Below are 16,141 nucleotides of genomic sequence, written 5' to 3' on the forward strand. Positions count from 1 at the left end.
CGTGCCGCAGAGGACCGTTCTCGAGGGATCGGGGGTGTGCCGAGGAACGCGCGTGCGAGAGTTTTGCGCCCGGCCCGAATAAAAGAAAAGACGATCGGAAGGGGCCTACGTGTGGGCTGGGCCTCGACCGGCCGGCAGAGCGACACTTGAATCCGGAGATCGAAAGTGAACGGACGTAGCATTGTAACTTAAGCGAGATCGTACTTTTATCATTGGAGTTAGTTAATTGAGTTGATTAAAGAGAGAAGCATTTTGAATTAAGAGAGCGGAAGTGTACGAACGGGTTATAATAATTCCTGCGAAATCTTGGTTGTTTTGTTTTACATTCCTTTATTGAGTTAATTAAAGTTCTATTTACGTGTGTTCAAATCGTTGTATCCATTTATTATTTTCCTTATCTAGCGATCTCCGTTTGAAACTCCCGCGTCCAAGGAGCAGAGTGCCTTAGCACTCCACGGGCAGCGTTCCCCACCGAATTCCCTACGAAGTTTCGGAAATTCCTCGTATTATGTTTTAGGGAATACAACTATCGAAAAGTGGTGTTCTCAACAGTTCTTACTTTGTTACTGTTTAATATTAAGATTACAGTGAAGGCAATTGATAATAATTTATAAAATATTCATAGTGAAGAAAGACTTGTATTTATTATCTTATGAAAATATGTTAAAACCGAAAGCTCTTACACAAGTTCTGAGTCAAGCCAATACAGGTGGAGTAGAAAATACTTTGTGAGTAAAGATATATCATACATTGCAAACATTCTTCATCAAAATTGTGTATATCTTTTTATATAATACAGTATGACATATACATATTTGTCTGCGTGTGTGTCATATATTACTAAACACTCTTATTATTATTATATTTTTAAATTGTAAATATAAGTACTAATTAATATCATTAAACTTTATAATTAAAAACATGTTTTAGATTGTTAAATAGAGATGGTGGTTTATTAGCTTATAGTGGTTATGGGGATAAAGATGCAAGAGTAACTGCTGCAATTACAAGCAATATCTGGTCAGCTTATGAAAAAAATGGACGAAATGCATTTAAGGAGGATGAATTACAATTTGTATTAATGGATTGTGTGGTAATTAACAAATATTTTACTATCAATTAACTATATATCATTTTATACAACTACTGTATATTTTCTATAAGTATCTAAAATTTGAAATATTTAAAATATAGTACAAAAATGCCTTAGCTAACAACAAAATAAATTTATTGAGTTTCTTTTGTCATGTTCTTCAGTATCAGTCAGATATAATAATGAAAGAATTCATTTTGCTGCTTAAAAATCTAAAACTTACATTAATGAAATTATTTTAAGTATCATAAACATAATATAATGTAAAGTCACATGGTATTGATTAAGAGAATATTTTAAGATTGCCATTTCATTTTGTTAATTAATATATCTCAAGCTAATTCAAATTTCATTTTTATAAATAGTTCTGAAGTTTAGTTTAATAGTACTCATTAAAAGTATAAAGTATTTATAAATAAATTGAGTAAAATTTTGCAATGCAAATCCATAATTTATGTTTATTTTATCTATAATAGAATCACAGTACTTGATGCTAATAACTTTATATCAAAACACAAAACTTAATGTAACTGTTTCACTACAGTTATAAATACATTTTTTAGTTGTTAATCAATCTTTTGTAGGAGGGCAAAGTTGTAATCACGGAAGTAGCAAATTTGCTGTTATGTTTATATGCAAAAGAAAATGTAGGATTTGGTTTATTAAGAGAAAAAGCACAAGCTCTAGCAAGATATCTTGATCAGCCACTAAAAACAATAGCCAATATGCCTTGAACATCATATATATATAATACTTTTTGTTATCTATGGTATATTATGTATAATACTGTGCTGATATTCCATACTCCTAATACTTTTTTAGTAATTTTTTGTAAGAATTTATGATTTGTACAACTCTGTAAATAATATATTTTTAATAAATCGAAAGTTTGTTAGTTTAAAAATCTACAATAATAAACCAGAAAATATTTATAAGTCTTTATTGCTATTAATGTTTCTTTTCGTGAATTACTTGGATTATAAAACACCTTCCTTAGAGGTCATGCCCATTGTTTTGAAAGACTGATGTGAAATATATATTACTCATTAAACAACATTTAATCAGTGTAACTATTTGTTTATTTTAAATGAATTACAATTAATATAAACAATTACTTTTGATATATTCTCAAATAAGAATACATATAATACACTATAATCAAAATATATATTTAAAATGACTTACATATAGAAAATCATTTTCTTTAATGCGTGTAACATTGCAAATTTACACTTTCAATACAGAGAATTTGACATTCTTTTGATTATATTCTTACAAAAATTATTTGTTTGAAAAAGAATTGTACATAGCAAAATATTAATATGTTTTTAATATTAACTTATTGTAAATTACACTACAGAACCTATTGCATAGCAATTTATTTTATGTTTCGTACATACAATACAATTAAAATCTGTTTTAAAAGCAAAATGTAACTAAATAAATAGAAGTTTATATTTTGTGATAATCTCATTACAGTGCATTTATATAAAACGACTCAAAAGTTCATATCACCTTTTAACCATGTATTAGTTTTACACAGTAATCTTAATTTTAATAATTCAATTAATATTTATTTTATATATTTCATTATTAAAAAAGGAACTAAAATGACTCTTTTATCAAAGTGTAAGTTTTATGTAAGAAAAACTTATTTATACCATTAAAATATTTACTGTGTTATGTATATTTACTCTTATAAAATGGATGCTATTAATAAAGTTTGTGTGTATACCTATATATATTTATATATATATATATATATATATATATATATAGTATGAAAAGTAATCATTTAACAATTATATGGCAAATAGTACACACCACGTAAGAAATCTTAGTAAACATTGGTTGAAGCACAGTCGTTTCTGACATATAAACATTTTTGTATGTTTGAATGATGATTGACTTACTGGCTTCTACATATCGCACGCGATGTTTACTTCAGTGTTTATAAATCTATATATATCATATATATCTTATAACAGAAGATTTCACCAACAATCCGTCATTTATCATTAACAGTCATAAAGTATTATACTAAATATGTCAGTATATTACTTTATAGTTTTCAATAATTTGTCAGAAACTTGGAATTTTTTAGAGAATTCATGACTCTATAAGAAGAAGGTACCAAACGTGTATGGAAATAGAAGGATATGTGGAACAACTGTAATAATTAAGAAATCAATCATGATATTACATACAGAAATATTTGTATCTAAAAAAGGGTAGAGCTTTTGACCTATGTTTATTATAGTATTTTTTACTTAATATGGTATGTACTATCTACCATATAAATGCTGAATAATTTTTTTTAACATTCTACATATATTCATGTAAGAATTAAAGTAACATTATTATACCGTAATAGTAATAATTATTTATATAATATTGCAAGTGAAGATCATGTTTTGTATAGATTTAAATCATATCTTAAAAATTGAATTATTTAAAAGTAGTTAAATTTGTGTACTTTATAACAATAAAGGAAAAACAAATTATGTTATTTGTGTTTTTTATATTTCTATTAAACACAAAAAGTGTAATGAAGTGTGCAAAAAAAAAAATAAAAATTATATAATTTGAAATAATTCATTCTGTTTACTATTTGTCATTAAATATGCATAATTTAGGTCTAAAATTATTAAAATTGGATATATATTATGAAATACAGTCTTGACCGAATACTTATATAAAATTAAATATTAAATAGACATGTTTACATAGAAATGAACGTGTGTCATTTGAAAGATAATCACAAAATGAGTATACTTTTTATATGTGGAATTATTTTCTTTTACCACCTAGATAGATATATGGTAAACTCCCATTGGTATCACTTATATTTATACACTTTCTCCTACAATCACTCTTGTATCTAACTTAAAACAATCATCAGTATTAAAATTTATTTTTAAATATATATAAATACTACTGTCTTCTCTAACAGTAAACATTAAACAGTTAATGAATTTAGAAATATATCTTATGAAAGTACAAACTCTTTCACATACAGAGAGTTATATCCATATGCTTGATGTGACAATAGTGAATACTAATATCAATTAAATTAATGACATGAATTTCAGATGTAAAACAATATCATATTTGATATTAATAACACTGTACATTGCAATTAATTATCAGTATTGGTCCTAATTCTCCTGATATTTTTCAGTATGAAAAGTGGTGATTATCAGCCAATTGATAAATTTTTAGGATCTGTTCTTATCATTATATTACAAAGTTTCTCACTGTAAATTGTAATAAACTTTTTTAATAATATTTACTTATATCGTGTTAATGTAAAAATGTAATTAGTTAATAGTATCACTGAACTATTTCATATTAATAGCTAGAAAAAGAATTTTTTCTTGTGAAGCTATTATACACATATTTATATGTATCATATATATAGAGTGTCTCAATGTTGATGGTACAATCAGGAAAAGGATTTCTTGATCCAATATTGAATCATCAATATTGAAACACGCTGTATATATGTAGGGTATTTACCTACAAGTAAACCATCTTTTGTATGGGGGGAGGTAATTCTACATGTCAAAATAAAATTGAAATGAAAAATGACAAAATTCCAACATATAAGAAACGAAAATTAAAAAGAGTTTGAAAAATACACAAAACCTGGATACATTTTAACTACTAAAAAAAATTATTTTTTAAATGTGTGAATGTACGCATACATGTAGATAAAATTATATAAAAGTAAAAAGCTTGAAACGTAATTGCGTAATTTTTAATTTTTTTATTTTGGCATGTAGTATGACATCCTAAAAGATTGCCCATCTGTATGTAAATACTTTATACATATAATATATTTTATATTACAACATTCTAACAGTACTTATGACAATTTATACTAGATATATTTTCCTTGCGAATAATATTTTTAAATATGAATATATTGTCTACAACACTTCCTTAATAGGCCTTCAACAATTGACAACCTATGTTAACATCTGTTGCAAAGTGCTTTTATTTTTGTGACAGCAAAATAAACGTATTGCAAATTTTAACGTCTAGAAAATGAAAACTTATTCGATATGCGTGCATCATGGACAAAAGAAGAAAGAAAGAGAGAAAGGTATGAAAAAGTAATATATCTTTTTACATAGTTATACAATCTATTATTTTGATTGTGTTATTTGGAATAAACTGTTGTGCAACAGAAATTGTATGCATTTAAAAAAAATTATTGCTAAATGATTTAAAATATACTCTTTTATCCTTTGCTTGTTTTATAATTTTACATAAGATTAAAAATTTTACATTAAAGTTCTTCTCATTTTTATACATCAGCATGTATTATAAAATAATATAATACATTACTTTTGTTAAAAATTGTATTCTCTTTAGCATAACTTTATATAAGATAATTAAAATTATTATGCAAGATATACAAATATTATTTTACGTTTCATAGTGGCAATGCGAGGATTTCAATTTAGATAATTTTACGATACAGACACAATTAAAGTAAAAATTATTTTTGTACAATTTGGTACAAAAAGATTAACTGTTTACTACTAGAGATAGTATCTATATTCATTGTAGAAATTTGTATGAAAAAGATTGCCTTCTTGAATGCTATTGTCTTTTTAATTATTTAATGAAATTAAAACATAATTTTTACAATAGCTAAGTAACAATTTCCTTAACAGCATATTAATATTGGTAATTGTATGTATTAATATTTTTGTTTTAGTACATTCCTTTTTAAAAAGGGGTTTGTCATAATTTATTAATGGGATAGAAAATTTTAATTTAGTATTAAATTTTCTCCAGTATTACAAAATGTATGATCCCACATTGAATTACTAAAGGCTACACCTGTCATTGCAATCCGTATCTATTCTTGTCAAATGTTAATTAAAAAAAATTCATTCATCAGTGTGTGATACTTTCGGTTCTTAAAGCTTCATCTTATGTTGTTACATTATAGGTACATATCTACAGAAGGTATTATACCTTTCCACATATTTTGTGTTTGTATTACCACCATACAGAAAAAATGGAGTAATGAAAATTTGCATAAACTTAAACTTGTAAATGTAGAAACAAAAGCAGTCTTCATCTTGTCGCTGCACAGTTGATTTAATTAAACGAAGTAAAGAAAGAAAAGGACGGATTTAGAGATTACATGCGAGAACCCTTCTGCTGCAGAACCTAAAATACAATTTAATGATTGAAACTTAAGATAATATTGTAAAACTTTTATGTTAAAAACTATACCTCTAAGTTCTATGAAACTACAAAGTAAATCTATCCAATACATTGTATAAAATTTCTCATAATGTTTATAAATAACTTTAGCATTGTTCAGCCTCTGCATTTGATTATATAGATATCATCTTTACTATGCATTGTGTTAAAATATCTTTACAGATTGTATAAATATATTTTAATACAAAGGTAATGTCTAAGAAACTAAACTAAAAACAAACTGGACACTGTGACATCATTATATTATACATTATTTCACTTTAACCAATATTCTTGAAACAGCAATTTCAAAAAGCTTTTAGTAAGTAATAAATTTTACTATTAACAAAACAGTAACATCTTGTGAATAAAAAATGGAGTATGTGTGAAATAACTCAGTCATGCAATAATGAGTCATGCAGGATACAGGGTAGAAAGTAACCAAACCAATGAAAGAAAAAATTCTTTATTTGATGAATAGCATGCGATACAACAATAACAATATGGTACATATAGCAAATATCAGAGGCAGAACATGCTCATGCAAATTGGCCCCTGAATCGGCACAAATTATAAAAACTTGTATAAAGAGTTTTGATACTTAAAATAGAATTAATTACTGATCAAATTAAGACATAGGTATTTTAATTCACATTACAAAAATGAAAAAAAAAAGAATACTTATATAAGTTTTAGATAAAACAATATCAAATAAATTATCTAATAAAATCTGCTATAAGACACTTTTATATTGTCTTATCTTACAAAATAAAGTATTTGAAATAGATACTATGTGTATTAAATAAAATAACCTATGTGTTGAAATATGAAAATAAAATTGATAGATTAAAGAAACGTGATTTATAGAAAATATCTACTACAATTTTAAAATGTATATGTTTCTAAACTGATCTTCGGTTTCTTAGTAAGTGTTAATGTATTGAAGTTTTAATGATAAAATAGTAACAATTTGTTACTCAATTTATTGTAATGTCTTATTTCATTTAACCCATTCATAATAAGAGAGGCTATAGGTTATATTTAAACAAAATTAGTGATTTCTAAGAAACCAGTATTATGTAACATATTCATATTATGTTAAATCTTGCCCACATATTACTATATATTCTTATTACAAATAGGTTAATGACATTTATACAAATAAACGTAATGATGAAATAAGATAATACTAATGACACACACCAGAGGTTCTTGAACTTTTTTTAAATAAATAAACATTGTCGTAGATTTGTTCTCGTAGATGTAATTATTAATCAGAACCTCTGATATGAGCAAAATATAAACTTAATTATTAACATTAATGGCGTGATTTTATAGTAAGAAGTACAGTATAACAAAAAAAGTTATAAAATCACTACTACAATACTTTATAATTATTTTGTGAAACCATAAAAAATTTATGTGTAATTATTTTGATTGAGATAATAATGTGAAAAACTTGAATGCGATAATGATACCTTAACACGATCCGTTGACTCTTGTTCTTTGCTATTGAGTTGACTGGCCCCATATTCGCGACTGACCACACATAAAAATTCAGCATGATCGTCATTTCCATAATTATATTGAGATCCTATGTTGATTAACTAAAACAGATAAAGACAAATTGTTTAAATTCCTTGAATAAATATTAATAATCTAATTTTATTTAAATTTATGATAACTATTTAATATATAATATAAGGATTGAATATAAAGGGTTGAGAAGTCAATCAGTGTCCATTAATATTAAAAACAAAATAAATAACCATTTTATAAATTACTTTAAAATATATTCATATAATTAAATTTTTACTTTTGTTGTATTGAATTATTATTTTTCATAGATACATCAAAAGTTACATACAAAGTAACATACAATCCTGTAACAACTATTCTAAAAAGAGTGCAGAGATTAATTGTTTGCAGTCAGCAGTTGTGGAAGTATAAATACTTATGCGACTCAATATGTGTGTATGCCTTTATAAAAGATAACAGAAGAAAAAAGAAACTATATTTAAAATAAATATAAATGCATACACATGTCCTATGTAAATATAAGGACATAAATGAGAATACAACTGTGTAATTTAAGGATTCACTTTACTGTAAATCGATAAGGAAAAGACTCATAGTTCACATCATATAATGTCTTCAACTATTGCACAGATAGATCATTATATGTATAGTAAATCCTCTTTGCATAAGTAGTTAAAAAGCAAAAATACCTGCTCAAACCTCCATCCATCAGACATTGTCGATACCATTTGAGTTAATTCATCTTCATGACATTGAATAACTCTATAAACATGTTTTTTTGAATCACGTAGTGGTCTGGTATCCCTTAATAAAATTCTTTCTTTGACTAATCGTATTAATTCTGTAATGTTATAAAATTCTGCTTCTTCTAACACTCCTTCTTCAGTCAAATCTTTATTAATCACCAACTTCCCATGACGTAAATAATTTAAAACAGGGCTAAAGTATGTTGGATCACGGTCTATTAAATATGCTCCAGTTTCATCCTATACAATAAAACAATTGAAAAGTTCATTTATTTAATATGTATTTCCCAGCAGTTGATACACGCTTTCATATAAAACTTTACAATCTACTTTATAATGATATGTGCTTTATTATACTGCATGTAATTAATTTTCAACTATTCTAATATAACAATATACGTTACATGTTATACTAATATTTAATAAATTATACGTAATTTTCATAAGAGTTATAAAAGTCTGCAAAATTTGTAACATTACTGGAACATTGAAGTTTATTTTAAATATACAAAGTTTTTAAAAACAACATATAAAATTAATTTTTATAAAAATTGTCGCTCATTTAGTTATAACAGTGCAAGATACATATTATCTAGAATAAAAATATATTAATGTTTGGGTAATTTCAAAGTTCGCGGTTATCTTAAAACATCAAACTAACCCTGTCTGAGATAAGGTCAGAATCTTCTTGACACAATCTATAGAGAAACGAATTAGGGTCTCTAGCTAGAGTAGTTTTTGCTGTTAAAAAATATGTTCCACCAACATTTAATCGAACCCACTGATTATTACACCGTTTTTGAACATGATTTTCTGTCATTTCGTGCGAATTCGTATCACTGAAATCCGCCATGCTTGCTTTAAAACCAACTTGTTTCGGTACATAGGTTTTGAGACAAGTCAAATACATACCTTAAATATCGCATTAGCGAATATAAAAATTATTTCAGTACGTGTTTCTTAATTTAATTTAAACAGTATGTACTATTCATTAATATATTTTACTTTCATTTAAAAATGCAATAAAGCAATTAAAATTGAAACATTTAATGGCGGGAAAGCAAATAAAAACCATAAACAAGAAAAAAATAGATTTCAACAATTTGTTGCTATTTTTCTACCAAAAAATTCAGATTTATACATGGCGTTAGATGGCGATAAAATGATAGTAAAGAAATTAATAATGTAAGTATAATGTTCGAAAGAATCGAAGAAACTTAATATTTAAATTATTGGTACGTAGTACGAATCTGAACATCCGGCAAGATACAACTAAAGTCCGTGTATGATATCATAACACAGAAGTTAAACAAAACAAGCGATATTGTTTTTCGTTTCAGAAACAAGAACTTGCCTTCTGTTTTTAACGAAAATAATTTAAATCGTTTGTGTATGCAAAGAAAAGAAATTTTATTAAGGGTATGCTTAACTCATTCTTTACGTAAAAATTCCGATCGCAAACGTGCCTGGGTTCGAGGCTTCATATAAATACATCTATATTCAGAAAATTACCGGAAGTCATTGCAAGAGTCTTGTGATGAGGAGTTTGTCGCCCAACGAGGGCAAAATTTAAGAACGTTCACTTAAGCCGAGAATGCCGGTGAAAGTTGACGTAGTACCACCACCGCCCGCAAACTCAAAGCAGCCGGGTGTCACAAAATCTTTATTATACAACGGTTCGCGATTTCAAGGCTCCCAAAAATCTAAAGGCAATAGTTACGACGTAGAAGTAGTTTTGCAGGTTAGTTCTCTGCCTTCGTAGAAATTGCGCCACAAGTATCTCAAATTTCTATTCTACCTTTGACATCTGTCTACTGCGCAATGATTAGTCGTGTGCCTTTTTTTCTTTAAATATTTTACAATTCATTGTATCGCAGTTGATTAATTGCATTGTTTACACGTTCAAAATATTACAGATTTAAAATAACCTATGAAAACAATTTTAACAATATTTCTCCGTATTTTTAAGCGTATTTGTAAATGCTGCGTACAATTCAGCATTCTAATTAATGCATAATATAGTTTCATCATGAGAATTGTACAAAAAAAAAAATAAATTGAAATTTGTAAATAGTACATAAAAAAATTAATTTACTATTGATTTTAATTGCATACGTATTGAAAGTACTATATTCAAAAATATCATCTATACAAAAACGTAATTTTTATGTAGGTGAAATATTGAATATTGTTTTATTGCAGCACGTAGACGAGGAAAATAGTTATTTATGCGGCTATCTTAAAATTAAGGGTTTGACAGAAGAATTCCCCACTTTGACTACATTTTTTGATGGTGAAATTATATCGAAGAAGTATCCTTTTTTAACTCGTAAATGGGATGCAGACGAGGACGTTGATAAAAAACATTGGGTTTGTATTTTATTGTATGTTTGATTTCATATTTCCATTAATCTTTATTGCTACATATTCTTTTATTTATAATTACAGAGTAAATTTGAGTCGTTTTGCCAATATGCCAAAACTTTCAATTCGGACACATTTGATTATGAAGCTCTAAAGGGAACTGATTTTGTTTTTATGAGGTGGAAGGAACACTTTCTAGTTCCTGATCATACCATAAAAGATATCAATGGTGCCTCATTTGCAGGATTTTATTATATTTGCTTCCAAAAATCTGCTGCCACAATTGAAGGTTTTTATTATCATCGCAGTTCTGAATGGTAATATTATTTTATATAATCACACAAATAATATATTTATAAATGCAATTAATTATACGTAAAAATAGAAAGAAATATAGATACCTGTTTTACATAAATTATATCATAATCCATAATGAATTCAATTAATAGCATTTAGAAATATATAGATAATTTGTTTTTAAAAATTTATATAATATTTCAGTATTATATGTAAACATAAATTAAGGATAATACTTCATATAATTTGTTTGTACTAAAATATAGTAATTTTCAATAATGTGATATATTCTCTATACATATAACTACACGCTATTTGTGTACAATATAAATTTAATAGCTAGAATTTTGTGCAAATTTTGAATATATCTTTATTATTTCAGGTATCAATCTCTGAATTTGAAACATGTTCCAGAACATAGTATACAGATATATGAATTTAGGTGAAATCAATAGTTGTTGCTCAGTTATCTCTTTAAATTCATATTTCACCTCTCCTAGCATACAGATCTCATAAAAAACATAATCTTTAAATTAGTTAAACTCAATTCAAAATAAATATCTTTTTAAATTATTTACTTTAAAAGTGAGGTGTACTTCATGAAAGAACTATCTACTTTGACAAAGTATTTCATAGTCTTTTTTAATGTTAATAAACAATGTACAGTGTATATTGTATATTGTTTTTCCTATAAATATTAGACATGTCTTAAACGAAAAAATCGTAATTGAACGAATGACGAGGATTGCTGTGCCTCATTGAGATACGCTTGATCATAAATTAGTTATTAATATTCATTGTAAGATATTTTATCGAAATAAATAAATTGATGCTTTTTGTCAATTAAAATTAACGTTGTTGATTATTTGATATTCTTACATACTATAAAATTGTAATATCGTTTTTAGTATTACATACAACTTAAATGTGCTTTATAGTTTAAGTAACATATTCGTCATTATGTTTAAATTGATCAAATAATATAAAATTACTGTCAAAATTTCAGAGCATGAAATTTAAAAGTGTAGTAAAATTAAGAAAATGAATAATTTTTTACATTTAGATTCTATGTTATAAAATGTTTACTTTTTATGGCTGTACGATTTTAAACAATACAAGATTTATTTATCATATACTACATTTGTATATTTATGAGATCTGTCTGCCTCAAAATGATAGAAGGACGATGAATGAATTGGTGTGAATGTAGGAAGAAAAGAAATCAAACTGAAACATGAAAGTAATTTTAATAATATTACCCAGAAAACATTTCTTTCATTCTGTTCAATTTGTAATCGATTTGCTTAATAACTGTTATCGTATTTCTAATCCAACCAAATTTTGTGTTATCACAAGAACTTCTAAAGTATAGTAAGCTCTTTCGTGATATTCACTTTAAGCTGCACAATTTTAATGAGCCAAATGAACAGGAAAGCATTTTACGAATATTCATGATACAAACAGAACAACAAAATTTGATACAAGTTGTCTGTTTTTAGAACTTGTGATGTAACGATAACATTAATGAAATATGAAATCTGTTATTGTAATAAAGTATTATAATGATTCATTGTAATATGTAACTAAAACTAATAATTTAAACTGATATATTCATTTAGTAAGTTATAGTATAGTTAACATATGAATTATAAACACTGATTTTGAATCTCTTGATTAAACAAAAAAATGAAATTTATTATCTTAAAATGGCAAATCGTTACAAAATATTGAATGTTACCAAAATAGTGAAACTTATCCACTATTTAGAATTTAGTTATACCTATTACTTACAGTGTAAAATAGAAATGCATATTTACTTTAAAATAACATCTCTACGGATTGTGTGACTTACGTTAAAATACTTTTTGTATTTGCATCTTTTAATTGTATTGATTAACATCAGTTGCTGTTTATATCTTACACAAACGAAATGCAATTAGAATTTATTAAATAGAGCTTTTAGACATTAAATACTATGTTAGATTGTGGTTTATAGAAGTCAGTAATGTTTTCTGTAGGTGTTTTCTTAATGTTTATTTATAAGATACTAATTTTAAAGAAATATGTTTTAAAATATGAGTCTATAGAATATGGGAAATGTAATATATTATAGTACATATAATTTGACAACTTTTTGTATTATTTTTATGTATAACATGTTTTTTTAAACAGATAATGAATTAGTTTGTATAGTTTCTTCCATATTAACGTTTACATAAAGAAAATTAACAAAAACTAAAAATTAGTAATGTACTATGATAGATATATAAAAAGAAAAATTTTTAAATTTGTGTAAATGTTTAATAAAATAATATTTTCATGATATCGGTTTCATTTGTTACGGTCAATAAAATTTAGAATTCATTTCATATTTGTCTATCATGTGTGTGTAATTCATAGTAATTCGAATATTAAAACAAATAAAAAAAGTATCGGTTAACGACAATTAAATAAAAGTAAGTGTATAAAAATTATGTAAACATCTGTTGTATTGTTAATTGATTATTAAATACAACATACTTGTAAAAACACTTATATGACCAATGAAATACTTATTTTTAATATAGTATAAAAATAAAATTAAAAAGTTGAAAAATGTATAAAGTTGTTGTGAATCTGTGTATAAATTATAGCATTCTAGCTAAAATGTAATAAAATTATGCTGAAGAAAATAATAATAGATTACTTCATTAAATACTAATTAATTTTCTAAGATATCATCATTAGAGTAAAATGTACTAATAAAGTAAGATATAATAAAAGAAACTCCAAAGTCATATTCGCAAACTGTTTTTTCATGTATATATGTATATATTACAATTTAGTCAAAAATTTTAGTATCCATACCATACAAACATTTAATAATTAACGGAAAATAAATTTTTCAGCATAAACTTGTATTTGTTCCAAATAATGATTGATTATTGATGTTACCAATTGGTGGAGGTGATCCTTTCATTTCTTTTTTCTTAGATAGTGATCTCATGGATCTAGTTAAACGTTTTGACTTTAAAGTTATTCGATTTCTTTGATTCACAATTAAATTTTGCAGTTTTTTATGCCCATCATCTGTAGCTGCCTAAGATACATGATTAGTTATATTATTTATTCAATTATGTTCTTATAGTATTAACAAAATTCAGTGTAACATAAGAATTATTTACCGTAATTTTAGAACAATAATTACATAAGTAATGCGCATTAGTTGACATGGATGTATTTTTATGTAATATCGCTTCAAATCCCAAGAATTTTGTATCAAAATTAACTTTAGCTTTAATTACATCAGCAAATAAATTTTGAGCCATTAACATATTATCAACAAGATTTTCAGTTTTCGTTGTTTCACTTAAATGTTGATTTTTTAACAAAGGCTGCATTGGTTCAGTATTGAAATTATTTAACACGTTCAAATCTTCTGATATTCTAGAACATTGATTTTGTGCATCACATGTTTCTTTAGCATTTGAAACAGATTTTTCACCTTGTAGAAGAGCTATAAAATATTAATAAATTTTGTATGATTATTTAGTTTTCAGAAACTTCGATTATTATTATTATTACACGTATCTGTATTTAATTTACTTGCCAATAAAATTAGTTAAATATCCTGAAAAATCTTTATTACAAGAAAGTAAATGTTGAAAAGCTTCGTCAAGACTTCTCTCAGTGAAATATGTTCTTGCCAATAAAGATTTTTCAGCTGGGTTTTCTCCAACTGTATTAGAATTAAAAATTTTCCATTGTTTACGGGAAATTTCTGCTTGCCATTCTAAAGCACAATCTTCTAATCGTCTATTGACGGAATTCAATAATTCATTAGCTTCTATTAACTGTTGTGGAACAAAAACGTTCCCTTTATTGAAGGGAATGCAAATATTTTTTTGAATTACTGGCCCTTCATCAATTGTTGTCATTTTCAATTATATAAATATATTTTATAAATGATCATTAATTAAATCAGTTTACAAGTTGTATAAGAAAACATGTGTAAAAATATATATTTAAACTAATTTACACTACATTAGTCTTTTATTAAACAATTGAATATTTTTGAATAGCATACCCTGTGATATGTTAGTAATTTGATTTTTAGAAAAATATCTATGAGTACCAAATTGTTCTGTATTAGAAGATTTCTAACTTATTAATTTTGGAATAAATGATAGCAAAATTTTATTTTATATGAAGTTATATTTAAAAATTGAAATCAAAACACTACTTAATATCATGTTATAAATACATAGAAAAAATAAAAGTAGTGAAATACATGTTCTGCTATTGTGAAATAAGTAAAATTTAAGATTTAAGTTGTACAATTGTATTCAGTTGTTACAATAAAAAAATCTTTTATTATTAAAGATAATATTTATTGTTTAATGCAATTTTAAAATGTGTATTTATACATAGAATAGCTAAATATTAAATTACATTACAGTTTTGTCAAAAAAAAGGATTTGTTTAATTGCGTTTATAATGCAAATTACAATGTTAGGAAAACATGACAATAAAATGGAATTTTATGTATGAAATACGATTATAAATTGCTTGATTTGTTTGATATAATATGTTCAATAGTATTAATCTTCTTATTTACAGTATTATATTTGTAAAAAAAGTATGCATCGAGTATAAACATAAATAAGTTTTTTTTAGTGATAATCAATAATCAGAAATTATCCTTTCATTCGCTCTTTTCCAATTACTCGGATGGCCCCTTGCGCTATATTTTTAATATTGGTGAATATCTTCTTATTTTACAGTCAAATATATATGTACAGCAGTAGTGAGACTCTAATGTTCCTTTAACTCAATTGCATTGTCTTATAAGTTTCTATTACTAAAATGTATTAATCAACAATTAAGAACAGTTTAA

At 25.4% G+C, this 16,141-nt stretch overlaps 3 protein-coding genes across 4 annotated transcripts; 2 read left to right on the forward strand and 1 right to left on the reverse strand.

The window, feature by feature from the left end:
• The first annotated feature begins 531 nt into the window (after positions 1 to 531).
• On the forward strand, positions 532 to 1,997 carry LOC122397230 (ragulator complex protein LAMTOR2). Its single transcript, XM_043396265.1, has 3 exons — positions 532 to 728; positions 931 to 1,093; positions 1,678 to 1,997. The coding sequence occupies exons 1-3, from the start codon at positions 661 to 663 to the stop codon at positions 1,825 to 1,827; spliced, it is 381 nt and encodes a 126-aa protein (XP_043252200.1). The 5' UTR covers positions 532 to 660; the 3' UTR covers positions 1,828 to 1,997.
• A 3,929-nt stretch (positions 1,998 to 5,926) lies between these two features.
• On the reverse strand, positions 5,927 to 9,463 carry LOC122397326 (BTB/POZ domain-containing protein KCTD5). Of its 2 annotated transcripts, XM_043396442.1 has the most exons (4): positions 9,266 to 9,463; positions 8,548 to 8,844; positions 7,798 to 7,926; positions 5,927 to 6,283 (listed from the first exon to the last, which is right to left on the reverse strand). In XM_043396442.1, exons 1-4 carry the CDS (start codon positions 9,455 to 9,457, stop codon positions 6,254 to 6,256), a joined length of 648 nt encoding a protein of 215 aa, XP_043252377.1. In that variant the 5' UTR covers positions 9,458 to 9,463; the 3' UTR covers positions 5,927 to 6,253. The 2 variants fall into 2 exon arrangements, with proteins under 2 accessions (XP_043252377.1, XP_043252376.1); XM_043396441.1 differs by lacking the exon at positions 5,927 to 6,283 and having other exon boundaries at positions 7,650 to 7,926.
• A 646-nt stretch (positions 9,464 to 10,109) lies between these two features.
• On the forward strand, positions 10,110 to 13,354 carry LOC122397212 (glucose-induced degradation protein 4 homolog). Its single transcript, XM_043396224.1, has 4 exons — positions 10,110 to 10,345; positions 10,807 to 10,974; positions 11,053 to 11,285; positions 11,648 to 13,354. The coding sequence occupies exons 1-4, from the start codon at positions 10,199 to 10,201 to the stop codon at positions 11,709 to 11,711; spliced, it is 612 nt and encodes a 203-aa protein (XP_043252159.1). The 5' UTR covers positions 10,110 to 10,198; the 3' UTR covers positions 11,712 to 13,354.
• The last annotated feature ends 2,787 nt before the right edge of the window (positions 13,355 to 16,141 follow it).

This window comes from Colletes gigas, unplaced genomic scaffold (assembly GCF_013123115.1).
Source record: "Colletes gigas isolate AHSC1104 unplaced genomic scaffold, ASM1312311v1 Colletes_gigas_Sc00009, whole genome shotgun sequence".
Taxonomy (NCBI): domain Eukaryota; kingdom Metazoa; phylum Arthropoda; class Insecta; order Hymenoptera; family Colletidae; genus Colletes; species Colletes gigas.